The sequence below is a fragment of the Penicillium arizonense genome (assembly GCF_001773325.1).
Source record: "Penicillium arizonense strain CBS 141311 chromosome Unknown PENARI_contig022, whole genome shotgun sequence".
Taxonomy (NCBI): domain Eukaryota; kingdom Fungi; phylum Ascomycota; class Eurotiomycetes; order Eurotiales; family Aspergillaceae; genus Penicillium; species Penicillium arizonense.
Genome location: NW_019173299.1, coordinates 345,443 through 369,605, shown reverse-complemented (window position 1 = coordinate 369,605; position 24,163 = coordinate 345,443). Strand labels below are relative to the sequence as shown.

The following is a 24,163-nucleotide window of genomic DNA, read 5'->3' as shown; positions in this document are numbered from 1 at the left end:
TAAGTTGATGAGGGCATATTTTCATACCTTGCTTCTATAGCATCTTTAATCGCCCTAGCAATCACGCGTAAATCTGCCTGCGCAAGCTGATGCGGTGGTAAGCAGCGAATCTTGAGCGAATGAAGACATGCATTGAAGATCGCATCTGACAAATACGATGTATCAAGTGATCAGGCATATGATTCTATTGTAGATAAGTTATTTCTTATTACCCCGCATGTCCCCTTCACAGTGCCATTAGTTTTGAGAATAATCTTGCTTTGACCTGAGTAATATGGCGCATTTCGCTCTTCAGTCATTTGTTTCCTCCTGCCTGGTATCACCAACATACCTATTTCACCTAGTCGGACCAGGCCTACTTGCCTGGATAGTGCTTATAGTTATTCGGCGCGCATGGTTCAGCCCGCTATCTGACATCCCTGGTCCGCGACTCGCTGCTGTTTCTGGGTTATGGCTCATGTGGCAAGATATAGTCCGAAATGGAGCAACAACTCAACTTCTTTTGAAGTTACACCTAGAATATGGTGTGGAATCTCTTCACAATGCTGTCATTTCAGCGAGCTAATTTCGCTAGAATCTGATATAATTCGGATATCTCCTAACCATGTCCATGTTAATGACCCTGACTTTTTCCACAGGTCGGTTAAATAGAACTAACTTCGGTTATTTGAGCCACGCTAAATATCCGTTAGAGTCTATAAGGTCAACTCGGACTTTCGAAAAGACCCTGGCTTTTACCATAGCTTTGGTATGCGGGGATCGCTGCCTATGGAAACTGACAATGAAAAAGCTCAAATTTTACGCAAACTTCTAAACCCTATACTCGCGAAGCCTAGTGTCGATGGAATGGACAAACTAATTTATCAGAAAGTCCGGCAATTCTCTGACCAAACTGCGCAAAAATTGGAGAAGAAGGAAAGCATCAATATGCGACCTCTTTTCCAAGCTTTGTCAGTGAGTAAATTCCTGCATACGACAAAACACTGCTGTGATTCTCCACAATGATCTAAACTAACGATTCTCAACTACCTAGACCGATATCATTTGTGTTTGCTGTTTTGGATGTGAATTCAATATCATCACCAACGAGGATGATCCAGCAAATATTTCTCGTACAACCGATCTAGTCGCTAGCCACCTCTGGAAGGGTAAGTCATATCTGTAACACCCCACAGATCAAACTGATGTTTATATTGGGCAAGTGCATTACTTCCCGTACCTGGCAAGCCACCTGATAAATGCTCCCTACTGGGTGAAACGGTCACTCCTAGCGGGGTATCTTCAATTTCGAGAGGTAGGATGATTGATTGTCAATGACTTGTTGCTTTTTTACTGAACCGGAAATGTAGCAATGCGCTGCACTGATACAAAGCACACTAAGCGTACCCAAAGGCTCTCGAAAAGCAGGAATCATTGACAGCTTGCTCGATGCATCCCAAGCGGGTACCTGGGAATCGCCTGACCAAGAGCTTCTAGTTGAGCAAGTCTTTTCGTTGGTCTTTGCAGGAATAGACACATCCTCTATTGCATTGACATCCGGATTCTGGCATATACTTTCGTGTCCAGGCGTTCTTCGACGACTACAGGAGGAGCTGCGCAGTACCACTCCGGACATTGGAGACACATATGATTGGAAGAAAGTCCGCCGACTTCCTTATTTGGTCAGTGGATCTTGCTGATTCCGTGAATTGTGAGATGCAATATCACATGGACTTACATTACGGTATTGCAGAGTGCGGTCGTCAAGGAGACCATGCGCATCAGCTCCCCGGCCCCAGGAAGATTTCCACGTGTTGTTCCACCCGAAGGGGTACATCACAAGTCTAGCTTTATACCAGGAGGAGTAAGTAAATTGATTATCTTTGAGGTTCAGTGAAATCGATGAGACATTTTGCTAATAGACTAAAATACAGACTACCATCTCCAGCAGTATTTACTTAATCCATCAAAACCCCAACTTGTTTCCTGAGCCAGAGAAATTCCTACCTGAGCGATGGCTTGCAGAGGATAGTATCTCGCTTGAAAAATACATCGTGGCTTTCAGCAAAGGCAGTCGAAGTTGCCCAGGAATACAGTGAGTAAATCTCGTTCATTTAGAGCTCAACTCATTTCTAACAACAACATGTAGTCTCGCCTATCTGGAGATCTACACAGTGTTGGCTACCTTTTTCAATCGATTCGATATGGAATTGTTATCTCCTACCACAGAAGAAGGCTTAGCTTGGTCCGATCACGGCGTTGCCGTGTTCAAATCTCCTCTCAAGGTGAGAATAGTTACAGATCATTGGGGCAAGTGAAGATGAATTTTGCAGCCTAAGGGAAGCATATGGGGCAGATAATGGACTACATTGTTATATCACGGGTTTTGTATCGTTGAATGCTTTTCTACATAAGCATACCTACTAAGTTATAGGATAAAGCGGGAAATGGAAACCGCGTAGAAATCATAAGAACTTTAAGAAAGGAAAAGAGGAGGGAGTGCTCACTGAGTCAAACCTGAGCTACCTCATAAAGCGACGGTACATAGAATAACATAGATACATAGCAGAGCTATCTATCACTTCCCTCCTCAACCCACCCATCTACTCTACCCCCTCTGAGTAATAGCAACCCCAACCCGAAAATGCTTCAAAAACCGCCCCCAAATGACCCTCCCCTCAACCTCGCCAACAGCAACAGGCCACAAAACCCTCGCAGCACCATCCTCAAACCCAATTGGACACCCCTCGGCAGTCACACACTCCGGTGCAGCACTCATATATCCCGGATCAACAGAATTCATAGCAACACGCCGTCCCTTCCATGCAGCCTGTGCTTCCGTCTCTGTTATCATGTTGATTGCCGCTTTGGACATATTCGTGTGTACATGGTGTCCGGCTTTGCTGCTTGATTGCGGTGTATCTTCTAGGATTCCTTCGCGGGATGAGACGTTTATTATGTATGCTGCTGGTGTGGTTTGGGAGGAAGAGGATGGGGAGGGTGGAGTGCCCATCACTGGGAGGAGTTCGCGACAGAGGATTAAAGGCACGAAGGCGTTGACGGAGTGGGCGCTTATTAGATCTGCGTAGGGGATTTCGTTGAGAGATTGGACCCAGGATGATTTTGAGGGCTCGTCGTCTTCCTTGTTGGTTCGGAGACCTTTGGTGGCTATTTGGTTTTGGTTTGCAGAATGGGTACTGATTGCATCTTCAATCTGATACTGGGCTTTGTTGTTCGTAATGCGTGGGATCCAGGTTGCTTGTTGTCCTCCTCTGACTCGGGGTGTGTATCTGTCGTTCTCGGATCCTGCGAGTAGGGCCATGGCCTGTGGATGATCTTTGAGATTGTCCTCTCGGGAAATGGCTCTCATTTCTGCTTTGATTGGATCGGTGAGGGTTTGTGCAGCGTTGTTGATAAGTATATCCAGGGATTGTGGAGCATCAGATGGAGTCTCGCCATCCCAGGCATAGAGTAATTGTTTGACAATGTGCACCAGCCGGAAAGCATCGCTTGCAGTTCTGAAGTCTGCACCGACTACTTTGAGACTTTTCTCCCATTGGACGAAGTCTGGCTCTTTGGAATATCGGATTGCCGCATCGGCTGGATACCTCGAGGATACGATGACTTTGGCTCCGCAGCGGAGGAGTCTCAATGTAGTGGAATAACCTAGATTTATTCTCCCGCCGGTGACGAGCGCGATTTTGCCAGTGAGATCTAGCTTTTCTGGCAGGGAGAGATTTGAGCAGCCGATGTTGAACATGCCGCATTGGCGACATAGTGATGGGTATAGTTTATGAGAATCAGTGGGCGTGAAGCGGTACCGACAGATGTAGCATCTCTTCTTCATATCTGAGGCTTTGGGTGCATCGTTTCTCTGGAAACGTTCATGTTGCGTGTATCGAATGTTATCGTCCATGGAGAGTTGACCACGCAGGGTAACAATAACCTCAGACAGAGGCTCTGTTGGAGCAACCAATTTGTGCTTTTGGAGATAGTCTAACACTTTGAGAGTTGTTTCCAACTCCTCTGATGCTGGGACATGCATACTATCCATGGAAGTGTGTTCCTCAGTCTGAGATTTGGTCATCACTTCCAATTGGCCTAGGTAGGCCTGAACGCCTCTGATAATGCTGTTGCATCTAGTCGACCGCAATGCTTTTGAGACCTCGCTGTGTGGCGTGAGATACCAGGCTATGTCATCAAATAGAGCATCCGAAGCAGAGGATAGTTGCATTGCTAGATTACTGGGCACCTTTCTCTCCCTGCATGCTTGCTGGTCTTGTCGCAGGCGCTGTGCGATTGTCTCTGCGTCTGGCAGAGGCATTCCCTGAGCCTCTTCCTTCATCTTGTTGACGATTTTTTTTAGAAGAAAAGAGACCGAACGGGATAGAAGGGCATAGATAGAAGCTTAAGACAACTTGGCAGAAATACCAAGGCTGTGTTGTATCTTGGCCCCCACTGAGTCATTTGAGACACTAAAGTGGTTTGATTTCGCGAGGGTCCACAATATTCTTTTGACTCTGTTGTCCTCTTCTTTTGACCATATTCTTCAAAGACATCAAACTTGACAGAATGAGCAATCAAAAGACATCAACCAGTTCCATAGTCCGCAGTATAGCGGCTATGCCGACCGAGCTCGCTCACCAGATCATCGATGACCTGCGACTATGTGACGTCCTCAAACTGCTATGTTACGATAATGATCGAGTGGACGCCTGCTTCATGTCCCATCCAATCTGCCGCAACATTTTCGGTGCCGACCCAGAAACTCTCGCCAAGTGGAGATTCGCTGCCCACCTTTATAGAGATATATTCACGGCGGTGGGAAAACCATTTGTACAACCATATTACTTGTTTCGTTGGGGAACAAACCATGGTGCCACAAATATCCACTGTCTCAAGCCTGAGAACTATGAAGGGTTCTTGTATCATATGAAGGACCGCATTTATGATGAGCTCAATATTCATTGGTGCAAAGTAGACCTGACTCGGTTCGGTGCTCCTGATTACGACAGCGGACTTGATTATCGATCTCTCAAGAGGATCCAATCTTTCGAAGAGCTGAAGAAATGCTGGGAAGACATACAGAAAGCAAAGGCAAATTTATTCCAGTTGAGGGCTTCGGAGCTTTACTGGACTGCTGATATGTTGGAAGCGAATTCGGATATCCTGAAACGCACGCTGGACCCCGCACAGGAATTTCGGCCAAATACCACACATATCGTGTCGAGAATGCGGCGTAATGCTGATAAAATCCTGCGGACCCCGATCCAGAAGTTCATCTTTGCTGAACATTTCCGTTATGACTTCCTGGGGATCATTCCGTTCGACTCGGCCTTGGACCAACTGTTGCATATGATGCAAAAGCATGGTATCATAGAAGGTGACCAAGTTATGGCGAGCAACACAAGCATTTCAGCTGGTGCGGCTTCGCACCCATCTTCCATCATCAATTCGGTCCGCATTATCATCGATGGAATGCCGAAGTTTTATATCTCGCCCCCAGAGACGGCAGAGCAACAACACAATTTCGCGTGGAGGAATGCAGCCAACAAAAACGGCGATCTTCTTCGAACGGCGAATACTCCATGGTCTGAACCGTTTGGTGCAAATGAACAGGTTTCTTTGGATGGGCCCTATTTTACACCGTTCAAATACGGTGATAATAAAGGTTTCTGGCGGCCAGAATCCCTTTTCTGGGATCCTCATCATGAGATGGAGAAAGAATGGCTCGCCAGTTTCGTCGAGGTTTATCGGTACTTGAAGAACTTGGATGGATAGATGTTCTTCTTGAATGGCGCTGTTTTAGTGCCTGTGAACCTGTGAACCTGTGACTGGAGTCAGTAGAGCGCGAATAATGGCACTAAATCTTGCTTACAATTGAACAGTGTTCCTTATCAGTTTCTGTTGATTCAGGCGTGTCTATTGAGTCAGTGCAGTCTTGCGTCGGAAAACTTCTGTAGACGAAGGATAAAGTGTAGCAGGACCAAGATTCCAAGAGCCAGGGGCCTTGGAGGTATTCCTCCCCAATGCTGGGCCCTCAGCCTCTCGAGTATCTGAAAGAACCTCGGATATTGGCGGTAACGGGGTCTCTTCTTCATGGAGTCGCCGATAGGCGCACGCCCTTCCACGATGAATACACTCCGAACAAGGCAGCTCCCCACTGCAAGCTTTTCTAAGACGCGCACAACTATCACAAGCCCGCTTGTGCTTCCCACCCCGATCAGGCTTGGGAATAGCCTGACCACTGCCTACGCGATTCTTGCAAGATTTCCAATGTCTGCGTAGTACATCCCTGTATAGGCATTTTGGTTAACGATGACGGTACGTACGTTGTTTCGGAAGCATCTACACACCCTCGGCTGAAAGCAGAGCCGCAAAAGGAACAGACGTGCTTCTTGGCTGTGTAATCTGTAACAAATCAGTACTTTGCCACCATGCGAGGTTCACGTACGACGTACGAGTCAGCGCATGACGCTTCATATGATCCAACCGTCGGAATGTTGACTGGCATTTGTCACATTTCCAGTTCTTGGCAGCTGGAGGGGTTGTATTATCTCGCCGTCGCTCCATGGAGGGTTGGCGTCGGTTTGATGAAGACCCGATCTGCCTAGGGGACCTCGGATGTTGTGTCAAGGTGCGCTAGTTTGAGACACGGTCGAAACGAGAACTCGGTGCAGATCGGCGTGAATCAAGGACTCTTGCGGAGATATCTCGCTTGTTGAAGTTAATTGACGGACTGGGCGAACTTTGGAGTAACGATAGGCTGGAACTCGGTAATTCCGCGGTGGCGATTGGACGTGCAAATGGCGCCAACTCAGCCGTCGCGATTCCCCCACTTCAACATTGCGCCGAATATATTCGTCACGGTATGGGATTAGGGGGCTTAATTCATGGTGGCCTAGAATGAGTAGTTAAATATATAAAGAAGTTGCAATCGTCACAGTCGCCTTCTTCGACGCAGACCTTAGACAAACTCATTCAGATCTATCACAATTGCCTCAAATATGCCCCTTCTCGAGTTAACCCCAGAGATGGATCATTCCGTGAAAACTAGCGATCACTATAACAGCTGGCCCACCGATAAAGGGGTAAGTGACATGTGGCGACACGCGAACTATACATTCTAATCCCTGCATCTTACTGTAGTACGATCCCGAATACGAACAACGCGAACCAGTCGAGCTTCCAGTAACAGGTCAAATTCCCGCCTACGCCGCTGGAGTCTTATACCGCACTGGTCCTGGAAAAAGCCAGATCCAGGCTGAGAACGGAGACATCCTGCGACTCTCTCACTGGTTCGATGGATTCAGTCAAACACATCGCTTCCAGATCAGAGCCCCTGATGAATCTAATTCATCAACTCGGATCTTCTACAACTCCCGCTTTTCAACAGATGATCTGATCGAACAATCGAGAAAAGCAGGTAATCTGGACAGAATTAGCTTTGGACAAAAGCGCGATCCGTGCAAGAGCGTCTTGGGCAAAGTCCAAAGTGAATTTGAACCTCAACCTAGTCCATCTAGTGTCAACATCGGTGTCACTCTTTCAATCAATTTCCCTGGGCTGGATACTAAGCCTGGTGATGAGTCGACCTCACGCTGGACCAACTCTGAGGGAATCCGAACTCTCTATGCAAAGACCGACTACAATGCTTTCAAGAAGCTTGACCCAGAAACCCTCGAGCCGATAGGTCTCGCCTCACAGAAAGATCTACACCCCGAGCTCTCAGGGCAGCTATCTGCAGCGCATGCTCGGTCCGATCCCGTCACTGGAGATATGTTCAACTTCAACCTCACTCTTGGACCAACGTGCACATATCGCGTGTTCAGAGTATCGGCGTCAACAGGAGAAACAACAATCCTAGCAACTTTTGACGCGATCCCCGCCTATCTCCACTCTCTGCTCATCACCGAAGACCACGTCGTCCTGTGTATTTGGAATGCGCATGTAAACCCACTGGCCTTCGATCGGTCTTTCATGGACGCAATCTTACCAACGGACCCCAGCCAGCCCGCAATATGGTATGTAATTGACCGCAAGCACGGAAACGGTCTGATCGCAACATACGAAAGCCCAGCCTTCTTCTGCTTCCACACTATCAATGCCTGGCTCGAACCTTCCAAGGAAGATCCAACCAAGATGGATATCGTCGCGGATCTTGTCAAAGCGGATAGCTCTGACGTGCTGCAATCCGTCTACTACGATAACCTGATCTCCTCACGAGATACAGCCAAGGCATTTCAGCAGAAGAGAGATGATTCTTTCCGTACATCGATTACTCGATTCCGACTGCCCGGGGTTCCATCCGCTCCAGAGACCGATATTAAGAATGTGTCTATTGAATGGTCGGTGTGCAAATCCTTGTCACCCGAGCTGCCGACTATGGATCCCAGGCGAGTCGTCCTGAAGCACAGATATGTCTACGCTGTGACCTTCCGCGGAGAGGCTACCCTGACGGATGGAATTATGAAGCTTGATTGTGATACTCAGCAGGTTCGACTCTGGGCTTGTCATGGTCAGTCTCCTGGTGAACCCATTTTTGTTGCCAACCCCGAGGGAACAAGCGAGGACGACGGAGTACTTCTCAGTGTTGTTCTTGATGGGAACAAAGGTAAGAGTTATCTGCTTTGTCTTGATGCGAGGGATTTGACTGAAATTGGTCGCGCGAATGTCGATGGAGCTGTTGGGTTTGGTTTCCATGGCCAGCATGTTCCGACGTTGGGTGGGATGCCTACTGGTGATTACTAGGGGCTGGGTATTCGAATAACTTATTCTTATCTGTTGTTAGTATTCTTATTGTTCTTGGGAATTGATCAAACCATTGGAGGAATCCATGCACTTTTTTTAGTTCAGAATGCCGAATCCTATGTGCAGAAATACAAGAGCATTGTCAACCCTTGAACGTGGAGAAGCGAAATTTCTAGGCTTCTCCGACCTGTATAATTTTGTGTTTTATTGAAAATTATGTTATATTTAGGGAACTAGCATTGCTCCTAACCTTGGAAGGTTCTATTCCGTTGCACTTTCGGTACCAAGATCGTGATGACATCAACATGCAAAACGCCGACTCTCTTGGCTGATTGAAAGCGACCACGACGTACTTATAATCGCCCCAGATCTCGTATTACAAATTATACAGCTTTATCATATTACTTAAATGAGGACATGGTCATAGGCCTAGAATTAGAATTGATACCGTCGCACCAGGATATACGGATTTACGGAGTTCAATATAAAGTTTTACATCCGAAGTAATGAACCAAGGTTCATCGCGGATCTCAGTGACAGCATATAAATATGCAACGTCACCGGTAAAAGGTTCAAATTCTTATAATTGTTCCTCTTCGGTATTGAGTTACTCAGAGTTCTACGATTGCTCCTGCCTAGGAGAACCATCCCCATGGAGACCATTAGAGACACCGCGTTCGGAAAGCTGGTGCGCCTTTTCACACATTTCCGATACATGCAGTACCCCGAAGAGCAGGATTTAACGGTATGGACTGAGTACCTCAAGACGGAGAACTTGCCAAAAGAAGGAGAACCTGCAACGCCGGTCAACAACGATGAGAACCCCGAGGATCTCGAGGCCTTTGGTCTCTATACTGTCATGTCACAGGCTTCCAGGCGGATGTCATGTGCTTCGACGCTGCGGGAGAGTGGTCGGCCGCTTGTGATTAGTTGGCGAGGATCCGATGATCCTGAGGTGAGTTTTGTATCTATTCCTAAGCAACCAAGCAGAACGAGGAGCTAACTTGCGAGTGCAGGACCCTCGAAATTGGAGCACGGGGAAGAAGTTCTTCGTTAGCTGTCAGATTTGGCTTCTTACTTTTGCTGTCTATATTGGCTCGGCTATTTATGCTCCTGGTATAGTGGGCGTCACGGAGCAGTTTGGTGTGAGCAGTGTAGCAGCGACGCTGGGCTTGACACTTTTTGTCTTCGGCTACGGTCTAGGTTCGTATCAATGTCTATTCAAGTCCTCAATTATGTTTTGACTGTTCTATCTATAGGACCGATGATATGGGCACCGCTGTCCGAAATCCCCATGATTGGCCGAAGCCCAACCTACGTATTGACGCTGCTCGTCTTTGTCTTTTTCAACTTTGGCGTGATATATGCCCATAACTTCGGAATGCTGCTGGCTTTCCGCTTCCTTACTGGTTTCCTTGGGTCACCTGTTCTAGCAACGGGAGCTGCATCTATGGGTGATATGTGGAGCCCCCAAAGTCGGGACTACATGATCGGTATCTGGGGAATGTTCGCCATCTCCGCACCAGTCTTGGGCCCTATGCTAGGTGGGTTCGCCGCTTCTGCAAAAGGATGGACTTGGACTATCTGGCAGCTAGTGTGGGTGTCAGGATTCACTTTGGTATTGCTGTTCTTCTGTCTACCCGAAACCTTTGCGCCGAATATCCTTGCCCGGCGAGCTCGTCGGGTTCGCCGTATCACGGGTAATTCCCAATATATGTCAGAGTCGGAGATAGAGATTAAGGAGGTCAAGCCCAGGGTATGTTAGCTAATACCCATCCAGACACAAAGCGCACAAGCTGATTGAAATCCAGGACGTCCTCTTCGAAGCTCTTATCCGGCCCTTCCAACTATGCTTCCTCGAACCAATTGTCCTTCTCACCAATCTCTACATCGCACTTATCTACGGAATCCTCTATATCTGGTTTGAAGCCTTCCCGATTGTCTTCCAGGAACTCCGCGGATTCAATCCGGGTGAAGGTGGTCTCGCGTTCATGGGAATTCTAGTATCCACCTGCTGCCTCGTCATCCCAGCCTACTTTTACTGGAAATACCGCTGGCAGGCAAAATATTTTGATGCAGACGGCAATATTGCACCAGAAATGCAAATGCCTCCGGCCATTGTGGGCGCCCTCGCCCTCCCAATTTCCCTCTTCTGGTTCGGCTGGACAGGCAACTTTGCCAGTATTCACTGGATCGTCCCTATCATCGCATCTATGCTTTTCGCTGTCGGTGGTTGTTTGATCTTCAACTGTATATTTACTTATCAGGCACATGCTTACCCTAAGTATGCTGCCTCCGTGCTTGCAGGTAATGATTTCCTGCGTTCATCATTTGGCGCTGGATTCCCGCTTTTCGCATCAGCCATGTTCCACAACCTGGGCGTTGGATGGGCTTGCACACTGCTTGGATGTTTGACTCTCCTATTTGTGCCTTTCCCATTTATCCTCATCTATCGAGGAAGGAGAATTCGGATGGCGAGTAAATACGCACGACACGATATTTAAAATCACGATGGTTCCATAAATTATGTTAATATACATTCTACTATCCTTTATTCACCAGGGATTCCAACCCCAGACACCTCCTTACAAATCTTCAACAATTCCTCCTGCTTGGCGACAACTCCAGCGGCAGGATCAGGCGTGGCTGCTCCCCTAGGGTTAAAGAAAGTCCCGCTCTTCAAGCTCGCCAAATTCCCCTTCCCAGCAGCCCATTCCGCCAAAGCCTTCGTCGGCTTATCAATACTACCCGGAGCCATCGAACCGCCCATCTTAGTCCTAACCCAACCAGGATCCATGCTAACAACCTGAATCCCCTCACCCCACCGCCTCGCAAACGCATTAGCAAGCATCATATCATGCATCTTGCTATCACCATACGAATGCGACTGCGTAACATTGCGCATGGAGTTATCACCCCCGTAATGGCTATCAGAGCTCATATAAAGTAGCCGCGATGTCGGCTTATCCATGAGACAGGTAAGGATATATGGCGCGAGCGTGTTGACAGCGAAGACAGCTGAGATCTTGTCGGCTGTTATTTCCCGACTGGATGTCGCGCCGAAGCCTATGCCTGCGTTGTGGATGATTGTGTCAAAGGGGCCCTTGCCTAGGTTGTTGGCCTCTTTGGCTAGGTTCTTTGTTTCGCTGATTGAGCGTAGGTCGCCTACTAAGACTGCTTCGGCGTTGGGTACGGCTTGTTTTGTTGACGCTGCGCGGTCCGCGTTGCGGGCGTGTAGCACTACTGAGTGGCCTTGGTCCGCCAGGATTTTGCCGGCTACTTGGCCGATTCCGTCGCTTGAGCCTGTAATGAAGATGCGTGCCATGTTGATGTAGTTGAAAGTGGTGGTTTGAGGTGGGTTTCTCGGAGGTATTTTGAGAGTTGAATTTGGAGGCCACAGACTTCCTAGGCGTATCTGATAAATATTTATTGATTGATGATATCATAAGGAGAAAGAATCCTGCGTGCACAATCAAATTGATAGGTCTGCCATATGACGTCAGAATCTATCGCCGAATGATATTGAAGCATTTTTCGGCTATCTTGTACAATTGAACAAAGAAAAGAAAGAAGAGGTATATACCATCTCAGAGGCCCTTGGAAATTTGGCCCTAAAAACATTGTCGACTTTCAATAGCCTCTTCGTAGATGCACATGTAACTAGCCAACTAGATAATTTGTTATGAATCTGTACTGTTTCGTACTAAAAATTCCCTTGAATATTCCCCTTAAGACATAGTTTTATCCTTGTTTTAGTGTCTGGACTCCGCTAACCACGCCCTACAGACTACAACTCCACCCTCTTCCCCATACATAACATCTCAATCCCCCATCCCAAATCTATAACAACGGAAATACCTCAATCCAATCCGACCAATCCCTCAAAACCAAGATGGCAGGCGAAAATAATCTCCAAACCCTCCTAGCAACAATGCGACCAAGCCTAGACCCAACAACCTACGTCTTCCTAACAACAAAACAACCCCTCCATTCGCTACCCCTATCAACCCTTGAACCCCAACTCCTCGTCCAAGAAGAAGAGGGCACGACAATCGTGACAACAGAAGCCCTAGCCAAATCCCACGGCTTCACCGAATCAACCTTCCCCTGCAAGAAGATCACGCTTACCATCCACTCCAGTCTGGAAGCAGTTGGCCTCATCGCTGCTATTAGCAATCGGCTTAAGGATCATGGCATCAGTGCTAATGTTGTGAGTGGGTATTTCCATGATCATATTTATGTTCCGGTTGCTAGGGCAGAGGACGCGATGGGGGTTTTGGGAGGGTTTGCTGGTCAGGCGAGGGGTTGAGTACGTTGAAGGTGTATGGAACTACAATAACTTGATGGAGCAACGTTACTTACAAGTTAGAAAAACGATGCAAGGCTCTTCTATGCAGCACCAGCCCAAGGATGAGTGATAATCAGTTCATTGCAAGCCCTCTAGGACTATCTACTCCAGATATATGATACACGTCAACAAAAACAGTACTCAATCGAAAACATATAAGAATAAACCCAGAATGAAAACCCGAGCCTCAGCGAACTTAACGTTGAACTCGAGTTACTATCTTTCTCTCCCAGAGACGCCGAAAAGAAAAAGTAAGAAGCCAAAAACATCATCCGCCCCCATACCCATGGAAACTCCGCTCTTAGGGTGCCTTTTTGCGCGCAAGTATTAGCATAAGTCGAAAGTGAGCAGCCATGGAAAATCAAAACGGAAACGAGAAAACACCGCCAGCCTAGCTGCTGCTCTTTAATGTTGTACATCGAGAGAAGATACAAGAGCGAGGGAACCAGAGAGGAACGGTGAGAACACGAGTAATCAGGGTATTAGTCATACAGATGGAAAGAAAATTGATTTCATGACAAAGGGAAGAAAGAAAATAAGAGGAAGGTGCGACGTTTGTTAATGTTTTTGTTGAAAAGCTCAGTAGTCGACCTCTTTTTCGATCACCATAATCAGTTCGGTCAATTCCTTGCGCAGGGCGCGGTTTCGGTCCCAGACTTCGACGATCTTGGGTCGTTGGCTGGTAAAGCATGCCTTCTTCCAGGGTAGCCCGCCGTATCTGGATGTAGTGCGGTTGGGGAGGCCGCGGGCGATGTTGCGCAATACCAATGCGGCCTTGTAGGCTACGCCGAAGGGTTCGCCCTTCTCGTTGATTGGTGTGTCCATGTAGAACCACTTGCGTACGATGCGCTCCTGCAGGATCGCGCGCTTAGAACTTGGGGGTTGGGCGTCTGCGGGACGGTCCTCGGGCAAATGGGAGGAAACGTGTCCGGCGACCATGGATGTGTTGGCGCTGGGGCCAGATGCTCGGAATCGTGCACAATGGTCCCATTGGCAGGTGTGGATGGCGGTCTCTGCGGTGTCAAGCTTGTATTGGCCTTCGGTTTCTGCTGGTTCGAGGTTCATGTGGTCACCGAAAACGTGGTTCCGTAGGTCTGTCGGGGATGTGAATGCGCGTTGACACATCTTCGAAGGCTTGGAGTTATCGGCCCATCTGCAGTAGACATAGGGGAAGGCCTCGAAGGTGTGAGCAATCTCCAGAGGACGAATGCCCTTGATAATGAACTTGGTGGCAGTGCCTGGGCCGTTGATGACCTGTGCTTGTGCGTTTGTGAAGGTGTTGCTGACATTCTTGATGAACTCGGCAGCGGGTAGGACACCACCTCCGGCAACACGGGGGTCTGCAAATCGGCTCTGGTATGCTTGCCAAAGAGCAATCTGTGTGATCTCGCATTCTGCATCTTCGATGAAGCAGCAACGCAGCCACTGTGAGCTGCGCTCCGGTTCCGACAATTCCATCAGCTTCTCCAAGAGCTCAGGAGGTACGCGAGGAATGTCAGTTGGTGGAGGTGCGACTTTTTCTTCTTGGAGAACGGTCTCCTTTCTGGTCGGTCGTGCCTCGTAGGTTAATAGTGCGACCATGCGGGGGACAAACACAATTGGGAAGTTTACAACATCCATCAATGTCTCGATATTGTCAGGGCTGAGAGTATATTGATACCACAAGTCCAGTGCGCCGCTCAGGATATCCTTATCGAGGTCGAGGAGAGTGTGGTAGTACAACTGTTGAAGAGTTGGTTTTGTCAAACTCTCCATGGACCGGTTGGCATCTGCATCATCCAGCTCAGTACCGAAATGAGTCAGAGCCCAGAGAGCTCGCACGACATGGGCGCGGTCGGGAGAGTCGATGCAGTTCACAAGAGAGATCCAGAGGGGGTCCTCTGGGTCAGTGCGCAAGAACTTTGTGACCTCTTCCGCGATGTCGAGGGCGTCGTTCTTGATTTCGTTAAGTCGGGGCTGGTTGGGTGCGTTGATCAGAATGACCAAAAAGTCTCGCAATAGACCCTTCGCGTAGCGTGATACATAGAATGCGTTCTCCTTCAGTAAAACCATGTTCCTCAGCACCAAGGTTGCCTCTTTGATGTTTCGAAGCTGATGGTTGAATTCGTCGGTCTCAAGGCTGTCAATCGGAAGGTTGACTGGGATCTTTTTGATCTTATCGAGGAGGTCCCGTGTGCCGTGTAGCGAGTTTAAAACATTGACACGGTCAATCGGCTGAAGAGGATCATACTGGAACTCCCATTTTACTCCTGTGCAGAGGTGTGTGATGTCGAGGGCTTTTTGCATGAGTGTCTCAGCAAGTAGCGGGAAGCCTTCAAACTTGAACTTATCCCATCGTTGATTTGAGATCTGTACCAGATGGTATAAGGCGAAGTCAACTTCGTCTGGAATACCTGACTGCAGACCATAGTGAGCGCGCTTGTAAATATGATCGGCTGTGGGGGAGACCGTTAGTCCATTGCGATATTCCTTGGGGTGAAGGGCGGGCTGACTTCTTGGGACCTCCAAAAACCTCAGGGGAAAGTAGGGGTCATAATAATCTAGTTGCCGGGGCGCCTTCGCTGGGTCACGGAGGTTGGCGAAAAGAACTGGTCGATTTCCTGGGGTTGGAACTTCTCGTGTCGACATGGGAAGCTGTCTGTGGTCTTTTCCTTCCCAGCTGTCGACGGCGAACTGCGAGTTTTGGGGATTGGCGGCTGGATTGAAGGTTACGGGATGTGGACTCGTTGAGGGTTGAGGTGATGTAAATCCATGTTGGATATGTGACCGACGAGCTGGGGTGGTGTCAGGGATAAAAGGTTGGTTGACCTTTGGGGCCTGGCGCAGGCCCTCTGTGAGTGGGGTCAGTACATTTGTTCCAATTCTCACATGTGGCCGGTATTCTTACGTCGTAAAGAGGTGCGAGGGGTAGACATGGTGGAGGCGGAGGCACGCGATAGCTTTGCGACGTTTGCAATTTCAAACCCAGTTACGTCGTTGAATCCTCAGGGCAAACGAGATGATGGTGTCACTTCGCACAGTATAGATTGTCCCAAAAGACAGCTCTGTGTTTGTTAAACTGGCAACTCCGAGTGTCACGGCTCGAGGTGTCCTGCCCTTGATACGTCTCGTAGCAAACGAGCTAAGCGATTTCGCCGTAATTGCAAGGGTGTCAAATTCGTAATGGAGTTCCGTGTTCGCAGGCTCGCACTAAGTCTATGACCCAGCAGAATCTTTGGTGGATGAGTGGGATATAGAGAATGGTGATTGAAGTTGGGTCGCAGGATTCTCTCGCGCGTTCGAGTGTCAAGGCGATCGAGGATGCGACAGTGAAAATAGCGAACGGCTCAGCTGCAATGGTGGATCTGAACGTAACGTGAGGTTGCGCAGGTATGACAGGTGTCAGGGAAAGGAGTAAAACATGAAATAATAATTAATGCCTTGCGGCCCTGGAGGGCTGTAGCTGGGCTTGAGATCAACGGCATTGATCAGCCAAAAGTCCGCGCTCTCCAGCGCGTTGCCGGATTATCGGTTGTTCCTGCGTGGCGCCTGATATATCAGGCATCAACATTCTTCCTCATTGGGATTAGCGTCACGGCATAGTATATCAGTTCAAGGTGGTAGTCATTGATGAGATCGCGTTGAGGGTCAGTTTTGGAATTGTCTTCGGTTGAAAGAGACGTCCTCCGTATCTTAGCTTATCTACCATTTTTTACTGTTGATCGTATGCATCCATTTGACGGCGTTTCTTAGGGATTAGGCCTTGGGCAAATATTTACAACGCTATGTTAGCTGGTATGTTGACTTAGGAACCAGTACCTTAAAAGAGAAGAGATGATATCGATTAGGTTAATTAAAGGGGTATGAAATATAAATTTTGGGATACTTGGTAAGAGTGTGCTGAGGTGATCTGCCTCTCAACCATGCCGCTGCAGCACCCTCCATCCTCAATTCACTGGACGCAGTCGTTCATGGTCTGCCTCATTGCCTCCTAATCACAAATCCTATTGTTCTGTGTCTTACATGATGCAACACCTGCAACCACTGCAACCACTGCAACCACACATCCCTCAAGTCCTCCGCCTGACAATTGTCAAGTTCTCCCATACCACCACTGCCATCGACCACATTGGTCCCCTGGCATGGAATCATGTCACTGGCAATGGAGACCTGGTTTGCATCTTTGAGAAGCTTCAGGGCACTCCTTCTGCGCCAGCAACATTAATCCAGCGCGTGGTTCGAGGCGATGTCATCCTGGTACCTTGTGCCCCCCTGCAGATTGACTACCAAAGTGCTAACCATGGTTGCCACCTCGACTAGGAGAATGTCAATCTCACAGATCTTGTTCAAATGACTGCATCGAGGTCTCACTCGTTCTCAAGTCGCACAATGCCCAAGTTTCCCTTTGCGGCTGTTGTCAAGCTACCTTGTCTTGCAATCAAATATCCTGAAGGTGGAACCCATGTGTGTGTTCTCTGTGAAAGAATCATCTCTGGGGAGTACTTTCTAACAGGATTTTGTTGTCGATCCCCTAGATCCGTCGATTTCAGATCAAGTTCACAACAGAAAGCGACTACACCACCGCTCTAGCCCTCTTGAGCGAAATCGGATGTCCGTTGACCGAAGGCAGTACACCTGCTCCACGACCAACACCCTCAGTATCATCATGGGCATCGGGCCATCTTTCCCATGCACCGAGGGTTGTGAACCCATCAACGTCAGTCGGCAGCATTGGCGCCCCATTCAATCATATCGGAGCATATGGATCTCAAAGAACCAGTAACCACCTTGTCTACTCCCGAGAAGTGATTCATTCTAATACTTTGTTTATTGCAGCACCCCTTCGAGCATCATCCCCGGCGAGCACTGTATCCTACGCTCCCTGCAGATTCGGTCCTTCTCCGCCCACATTCAACCGTCTAACCCAAAACATCGAACCAGCTGCCATGGCTCCATTGCAGACAATTCACGTCCCCCATGCACTATACCAAGTACCAGAACTATCCAGCTCTCAGCTATCCGCAGTCTCAGCCGTCCACAACATCGACCAGCTGAACCAGATGCTCCCTCCGAAGCGAGATTTACCATTCCAAAAGCCACCGACAAAGAAGCCCCGTTCTGCCAGCTTGACTCGAACTACAGAAATCAGACCTCAGCCAGGTCGATTCTCAAGCTCGCAGCCTACAGAGTCAGCCAGGTCCCAAGAGCGAGTTCGCCATCCACTCCATGCAGTCATGCAATCCGAGCCATCAGATCTGGATACCAGCTTGCTAGAGTGCCAGCCTCGTCCTTCCTCGGAGCAAAACTCATACCCCGAAGCGAGTCAGACATCGCTCGCCTACGGGGACCTCCTCACAACCCAAGAGGGTCCAAGTATCAACAGGACAATCGAGCACCTAGCCCAGAAACCCAGTATCCAGAAAACGCCCCAGTCACGCACTCAAACAGATGCAACCAAGGAAATCAACAACACGGACGGTACACAAGACCCACTCCTTCCTCTACCTCCACCTCCAAATCCAAACCCAGCAACCCCAGCACCAGCACCGCACACAGCCGCCGTCATGCCAGAAGACTATCTCGCACGATACATAACCGCACCCACACCGGAACGAGTTGCCTTTCTCGAGAACTGGATGTGTGAGCTGATCGAAGATGACAGGTTCATGACTCTGTGTCAGGACGTGGAGGGGACATGGAGGCGGTTTGCGTTTGGGAAGAAGTAATGAACGGATGCTATTCGAATTTGAGATTTGAGAGTTTATTATGCCATATTATATGGACGGAGTTATATCTTAACAATTCGGATATCTTTCATGATATATTCGAGCTAGTGCAAGATATCCGGAGTTACGGGTATGGGATAGGATAAGAGTATCATATTGAAAAATACATATAGATGACTTGACATAAACAGAACACTGTTTCACTAAAGCTAAATGAATATGAAGTTAAGATATCCGACTCCCCGTTCTGTTTGTCCCTGAATAAATCGGGATAAGCATGATACTCAATAAAATACAAGATGGGAAGAAAGCCCTATGAGAGTCAAGATCATGACCTCCCAGAGAAGTAAAGTAAAGCAACGAAAGGAAAAAAGAAGATAGAACATAATTAAAACCACACATCAGGGGAAGTTTTAGCCACAGTTAATACACATATCAAAACTCAAAGAAAAAGAAGTTTTAAGTCTGGAAAGGCTATGTGATTTACCAGACACAAAGCCGACACATCGCCCATCAAAGCCCACTTTAACGAGTCCGACGATAGATCAACCCAGAAAAGACATTAAGATATCCCTCCTTAGTCAACATAGTAAAATCAACAACAACCCTCCCCGAACCAGCCTGCGACTGAGCAAGCTGCGGGTTAAGATTGGGCGAAGGCTCATGCTGCTCATGAAGACCAGGCGGAGGCGTAGAGGGACCATTTTGACCGACCGAACCCTCAGCCCCAACAGCCAAATCAGCGAGATGCTGAAGCGAGCGCTGCTCATTCGGGCCCATGGGCGGGTGGGCCTTATTACCACCACCACCACCACCCAAACCGAGATCCGCTTCCTGAAGCTGACTTTCCTGCGATTTGATGCGGCGCCATTCGAGGAAGATGCGGATCTTGGAATCCCACTCTGGGGTTGCGAAGATATTAGCGAATTCAGTTGAATCGGAGGCGCGCTTGGCACGGCGTTCCAGGATTTCTTCCAGTTTGTCGAGCGAGGCCCAGCATTCCGGTGCGTGTTCTGGGAGGACGGTTGCTTCGAGGAGGGTCATAGAAGCTAGGGCTAGACTGTGCAGGTCGAAGGGGGAGGGGAGTCTGGATTGCATTGTTGCCTTGTGCATTTCGTTGATTACTTCCTGGGCGCAGAAGATGATTTCGTAGGGACTGTAGACGTAGACGTGGCGTTTGATTAGGAGCCGGACTGTCCAGTAGAGTTGGGTTTGGAGGCTTTCGTAGAGGGGGCGCGTTGTGGCGTTTTCTGGTAGTTCGTGGACTTGGAATACGTCTTCCATTTCGGCTAGGCGCTCCAGGGAGGAGACTAGGTTGGCGCCGACGATGCGGCCGAGGCCGGTGTTGGTTTGGCAGACGTTGTGGTCGACGTTGGCTAGGGTTACCATTTCCGAGAGGAACGTCGAGTAAGCTGCCATAAGTTAGTTGATAGATTGTTGAGGGGAGGTAAATGAGCAACATACAGGCGATTCCAGTTGTGATTTGACCGACTACCCTCTCATCTTCGCGGCCGCCAATCTCGTGACCACCCAGAACAGTAGCATCCGCAACACTGATAGCGTACCACCGTGCCAAAATGACCAGGGAAACCCAGTTGCGTCTGGTGAGATTGGCATCCGAGTCGACATCAGGATCCGAAGAACGCTTGTTCTTCAGCTGACCTTGATTCTTCGCCAGGTCGTATCCAAGCTTGTTAGCTGCCTGAACAAGACTACCCTTGGGCACACCATCTTTCAGGACAAAGTTGTCTGGTCCGCGAGTGTCACAGTCAATGATCATCAGCAGCAGGGATTGGAGCCAGATGAGATTGACAGCAGTCGACTGGACCATCAATGGCTGGCGGGTGTGGAAGAGAAGGAGATCCTGGGCATTGTCGAAGCCATTGATTTTCTCGAAATTACCGGCCACGCGAGTCAAGTCGGTGCGAGTTGCGCTATATAGGGCATAACAGAAGATCTCCTGCGCTTCGCGGTGGCATTGGTGCAGGAGCTCCAAGGTCCGGTCCTTGGTGTGGGGGAGGATCGGCAGGAGAGTATGAATCTTTTGGTAGTATCTAATAACTCTCGTTAGATGGTTTTCGGGGATGAGGTTTCACATCACATACGCATCAAGAGCACCTTCGTCGAGAGTCACCGGGCTCATGTCATCATCGCCTTCGTGTTTAGGCAAGTCGGTTATCTCAAGCCCGCTTGGGAGATCGTTATCATGGCCCGTTGGGTTCCAGAACAAATTGCCGGGCTTCGGTGCGCTACCACTGGCAACCGTTGGGTTGTATGGGTCTGCCGTTGTTTCGGAGGTATCGAAGGCATTTTGCGAAACACGGGCATTGAAAGACGGCTGCGCGAACGAGGAACTGGGCAGACCTTCGAAAACAGAGTATGTTCTCTTGCGATTGCCCGAGGTCGATTCGACGGGGGATGCGAAATCCTGGTATCCTCTTGGTAGCGACACTTCGTTCATGGACTGGTAAGGTACGTCGGGTTGGACGATTCCGGGTTGCATCTGGTTCTCCAGCGTATGGAGACGTTCGGCGAGTTCCTTGATATATCTGTTTCCCTGTCAGCATGGACAATTCATGGGGTGACACACTTGTTATTCCTACCCTTTACTGGGGCCGCGCTTCATCGGGACGCGACTGAACTGACACACAACACCTAGACGCCGACAGTTGGAGCATGTTTCGAGACCTGTTTCTGAGCTCGCATCGCATCTAACCTGGAAATATAACGCGTCTTAGCTTCTGGCTCATGGTCGCATTAGGAAGAAAATCGTGGTACCTTTTTGCGCCGACACTCGTCACACGCTCGAGAGATCTTGGATCGCTTCCGCGCACTCTGTTCACCATAGCTCAAGTCGTGGTTCGGGTCCACGCCGACTTGTTGACTCGGAGGGAATTGGAGCATGTGCTGGTGCTGGTGTTGATCCTCCGATGAGGTACGGCCCATGTCGCCAGCATTGGAGGAACCCAAGACCATGGACTGGCCATGATGGACGCCATTGCTCGACTCACCGAGGCCAGGACCGGACGCTTCGCGCGACAGTTCGGCGGACAACAATTCGTCGGTGGTAAGTTGGCGATTACCATAGTACGGCATGGCGCCCTGGGCCATCTGCGCACCGTTGGGAGATGGATACGAGGGCGCCGGAGGCATGTCAGACTGCTCGCGAGAGTTCATCACGCGAGACCTGACCGAAAGACTCAGAGAATGATATGGGTTGTGGGCAAAGCGGGCTTCCGGAAGATGGGGGAAGAAAGTGCAGGACGCGAAGTGCCAGAAGTGAAGTTTTACAGCCTAAAAGTTCGCGGGGGAATTTCCAAGGGGGCTAGCGCCGAGGGCGCCGCATTAAGCAACAACATTTGGACGTAGAATTCATATTGATTTATCATTTTGAAGCTATATAAGATGTTGCCTTTACTTTTTGGATCGCACGGAGGACGGCCTTTCGTTTCTGCGTGTTGAACGGATTAACACTATTTCCTCCTGTGTTGCCTGAGAAATGAGGCAATAATTTCTGACAAATTTTCGCGGGACGAGAAATCAGTTGGGAGTCGCCGGTTCGATCCTGGCTCGCAGTTCTTTTTAATTTCATTGTCTAGGTCCTCGAGTATAGATTAGCAGATCATCCCTACGAGACTCAATATGTTGTTCATGGCTCTGCCAAATAAACTGTGTAGTTCTCTCACGTTCCGTGCCTAGCACTAGTTACTATATATCGTCGGGCTCAAATCGTGCTGGTTTTTCCAAGGAGAATGACTCTCCACGCGTGAGGCGTTTCAGGTGTCCCAAGGTTACCAAGGGCAACGATTCTGCGGCTCCATGTTACATGTATACATGTATCCCCGGACTCTGTGGAGAGACATACATCTATATTATTCCGACTGAATCACTTTGACACATAGGTATTGTTCGGAGAGGCAACCGGAAGATAAGCAATCTACCGGAAACATCTCGGGTGATTTCCGAATGATTCAATCGCTGTCCCGGATATATTATCCATTCTCTTATTCGATCTTATCATCTGTGGGGTCGAAATTGAACGATGCCAGCGAACTTGGTCAACTACAAAACAGGCAGGACACTCCAGCAGACTCTCGGCGTTCTACTAGCCAGTTAGGGCCCCTGATTTCATGTAAGTTTAGTCGACTTAGCGCTAGGCTTTCTATATTTCTCCGCTCTACGCGCGCGAAACTTTACATGTACTATTGCATAATTTGATCTAACCTCCAAGGATAAATATAGATGATCAAAACGCCAGGATTTAGTCCTTGTATATATTGAAATCTCTTCCTTGTATACTCCGTACTGATACGATACAAGGCAAATACATGTACAGTAATAATAGACGAACCGTGGCCCTTGGCTAATTGGCGGGAATCGGGGTGCAGATCAGGGCCCGCCGGCCCCAAAAGGCTCTGCAGGCCGCCCGAAGCAGGAACACTGACGCCATCGGGCTATGACATGCATCCACGGTGTAACTGTAGAATTCTGTCACCGGAACAGTCCTATTTTTGAGATGTATACCCATCCGGTATATAGACCGAATTCAGTCACTTGGGAGATTATGCCAGAATTGCGCCCTACAGGGATTATGGAAAGTTCTTTGGGTACCTGGATCGAGGGCGCTAGACAGGGTTTTTGAAACTTACATGTAATGGTAACTTGTGGCGATCACGCATTCATAGTCTTACGTACAATTTAGGTGTCAAGGCCGGGATGTGCGGCCCCAGATTTTGCTAGCGAGATCGGTGGGGATGGGTTCGCCAACTCTACTCAACAATTCTAGGGACAATATTAAGTGACTTAGAGGGTGCAAGTACATATCTCCATGGTCAATGTAGCTGACTGGATATTGCGTTGGGGTTAGGGCTGCCGGTTCGGGCATAAGAGTCGAAAGTTTATTATAAAAATAAAAGTGAAAGCGAAAGTAGAGATTAACTTACTTCGTAACTTAACCCTTTACCCTAACCTAATGGACAAAACACCGTGGACTGTGGAAACCTGGAGTAAATTACCGTACAGGTCAGGTACCGCTACGGTCTGCCACAGCCACCTCAGCCGCTACGAAAATCCTCCTCCATTATTAACGGCCCCTTCCCATCTTCTCTTTCTCTCCTCCATAGGGTGTTCAACGACTCCTTATATTGAACGCTTTCTACTTTGGCCGCCACTACCGGTACTTGGTGTCCTGTCTAACGGCCGGCGCCAAACGGTGCGTAGGCTTGGTCCCCCTCTCTACTCTTTACTCTCCGACTCTCCCCTCTCTCCAATCCCGCCTGATACCCTTTGAATTTCACTTCTTTTTGGCAGTTCGCTGTTTGTTGGCGTTCTGTGAACCTCGCATTGGGACCTTTCCATATACCCTTTCTGTTCAGCTCTA

General features: G+C 48.8%; 11 protein-coding genes across 11 annotated transcripts; 6 read left to right on the top strand and 5 right to left on the bottom strand.

The window, feature by feature from the left end:
* Positions 1-604: 604 nt before the first annotated feature.
* Positions 605-2,413, top strand: PENARI_c022G08547 (uncharacterized protein; the record flags this gene model as incomplete). The annotated part of the gene is made up of 9 exons (XM_022635418.1): positions 605-638; positions 693-748; positions 868-954; positions 1,034-1,148; positions 1,393-1,661; positions 1,733-1,843; positions 1,914-2,074; positions 2,129-2,264; positions 2,408-2,413. The coding sequence occupies 9 exons, from the start codon at positions 605-607 to the stop codon at positions 2,411-2,413; spliced, it is 975 nt and encodes a 324-aa protein (XP_022484764.1).
* Positions 2,414-2,587: 174 nt separating this feature from the next.
* Positions 2,588-4,324, bottom strand: PENARI_c022G04373 (uncharacterized protein; the record flags this gene model as incomplete). The annotated part of the gene is made up of 1 exon (XM_022635361.1): positions 2,588-4,324. One exon carries the CDS (start codon positions 4,322-4,324, stop codon positions 2,588-2,590), a length of 1,737 nt encoding a protein of 578 aa, XP_022484709.1.
* Positions 4,325-4,602: 278 nt separating this feature from the next.
* PENARI_c022G01370 (uncharacterized protein) lies at positions 4,603-5,760 on the top strand (the record flags this gene model as incomplete). Its single annotated transcript, XM_022635316.1, has 1 exon — positions 4,603-5,760. The coding sequence occupies one exon, from the start codon at positions 4,603-4,605 to the stop codon at positions 5,758-5,760; it is 1,158 nt and encodes a 385-aa protein (XP_022484735.1).
* A 141-nt stretch (positions 5,761-5,901) lies between these two features.
* Positions 5,902-6,552, bottom strand: PENARI_c022G06820 (C2H2-type zinc finger protein; the record flags this gene model as incomplete). Its single annotated transcript, XM_022635397.1, has 3 exons — positions 5,902-6,274; positions 6,336-6,390; positions 6,441-6,552. The coding sequence occupies 3 exons, from the start codon at positions 6,550-6,552 to the stop codon at positions 5,902-5,904; spliced, it is 540 nt and encodes a 179-aa protein (XP_022484797.1).
* Positions 6,553-6,986: 434 nt separating this feature from the next.
* On the top strand, positions 6,987-8,730 carry PENARI_c022G01779 (carotenoid oxygenase family protein; the record flags this gene model as incomplete). Its single annotated transcript, XM_022635321.1, has 2 exons — positions 6,987-7,070; positions 7,129-8,730. The coding sequence occupies 2 exons, from the start codon at positions 6,987-6,989 to the stop codon at positions 8,728-8,730; spliced, it is 1,686 nt and encodes a 561-aa protein (XP_022484765.1).
* A 652-nt stretch (positions 8,731-9,382) lies between these two features.
* On the top strand, positions 9,383-11,234 carry PENARI_c022G07394 (MFS transporter; the record flags this gene model as incomplete). Its single annotated transcript, XM_022635403.1, has 4 exons — positions 9,383-9,685; positions 9,747-9,933; positions 9,990-10,486; positions 10,542-11,234. 4 exons carry the CDS (start codon positions 9,383-9,385, stop codon positions 11,232-11,234), a joined length of 1,680 nt encoding a protein of 559 aa, XP_022484723.1.
* A 47-nt stretch (positions 11,235-11,281) lies between these two features.
* Positions 11,282-12,055, bottom strand: PENARI_c022G06346 (uncharacterized protein; the record flags this gene model as incomplete). The annotated part of the gene is made up of 1 exon (XM_022635389.1): positions 11,282-12,055. The coding sequence occupies one exon, from the start codon at positions 12,053-12,055 to the stop codon at positions 11,282-11,284; it is 774 nt and encodes a 257-aa protein (XP_022484803.1).
* A 567-nt stretch (positions 12,056-12,622) lies between these two features.
* Positions 12,623-13,039, top strand: PENARI_c022G09510 (ACT domain-containing protein; the record flags this gene model as incomplete). The annotated part of the gene is made up of 2 exons (XM_022635430.1): positions 12,623-12,948; positions 13,033-13,039. 2 exons carry the CDS (start codon positions 12,623-12,625, stop codon positions 13,037-13,039), a joined length of 333 nt encoding a protein of 110 aa, XP_022484837.1.
* Positions 13,040-13,657: 618 nt separating this feature from the next.
* On the bottom strand, positions 13,658-15,993 carry PENARI_c022G09317 (putative chromatin remodeling complex subunit (Rsc9); the record flags this gene model as incomplete). The annotated part of the gene is made up of 2 exons (XM_022635425.1): positions 13,658-15,909; positions 15,966-15,993. The coding sequence occupies 2 exons, from the start codon at positions 15,991-15,993 to the stop codon at positions 13,658-13,660; spliced, it is 2,280 nt and encodes a 759-aa protein (XP_022484812.1).
* Positions 15,994-17,083: 1,090 nt separating this feature from the next.
* Positions 17,084-18,783, top strand: PENARI_c022G08757 (uncharacterized protein; the record flags this gene model as incomplete). The annotated part of the gene is made up of 3 exons (XM_022635419.1): positions 17,084-17,314; positions 17,378-17,521; positions 17,593-18,783. 3 exons carry the CDS (start codon positions 17,084-17,086, stop codon positions 18,781-18,783), a joined length of 1,566 nt encoding a protein of 521 aa, XP_022484716.1.
* Positions 18,784-19,308: 525 nt separating this feature from the next.
* PENARI_c022G10707 (putative C6 finger domain protein) lies at positions 19,309-21,960 on the bottom strand (the record flags this gene model as incomplete). Its single annotated transcript, XM_022635446.1, has 5 exons — positions 19,309-20,195; positions 20,248-20,837; positions 20,889-21,332; positions 21,387-21,499; positions 21,562-21,960. The coding sequence occupies 5 exons, from the start codon at positions 21,958-21,960 to the stop codon at positions 19,309-19,311; spliced, it is 2,433 nt and encodes an 810-aa protein (XP_022484736.1).
* Positions 21,961-24,163: the final 2,203 nt, after the last annotated feature.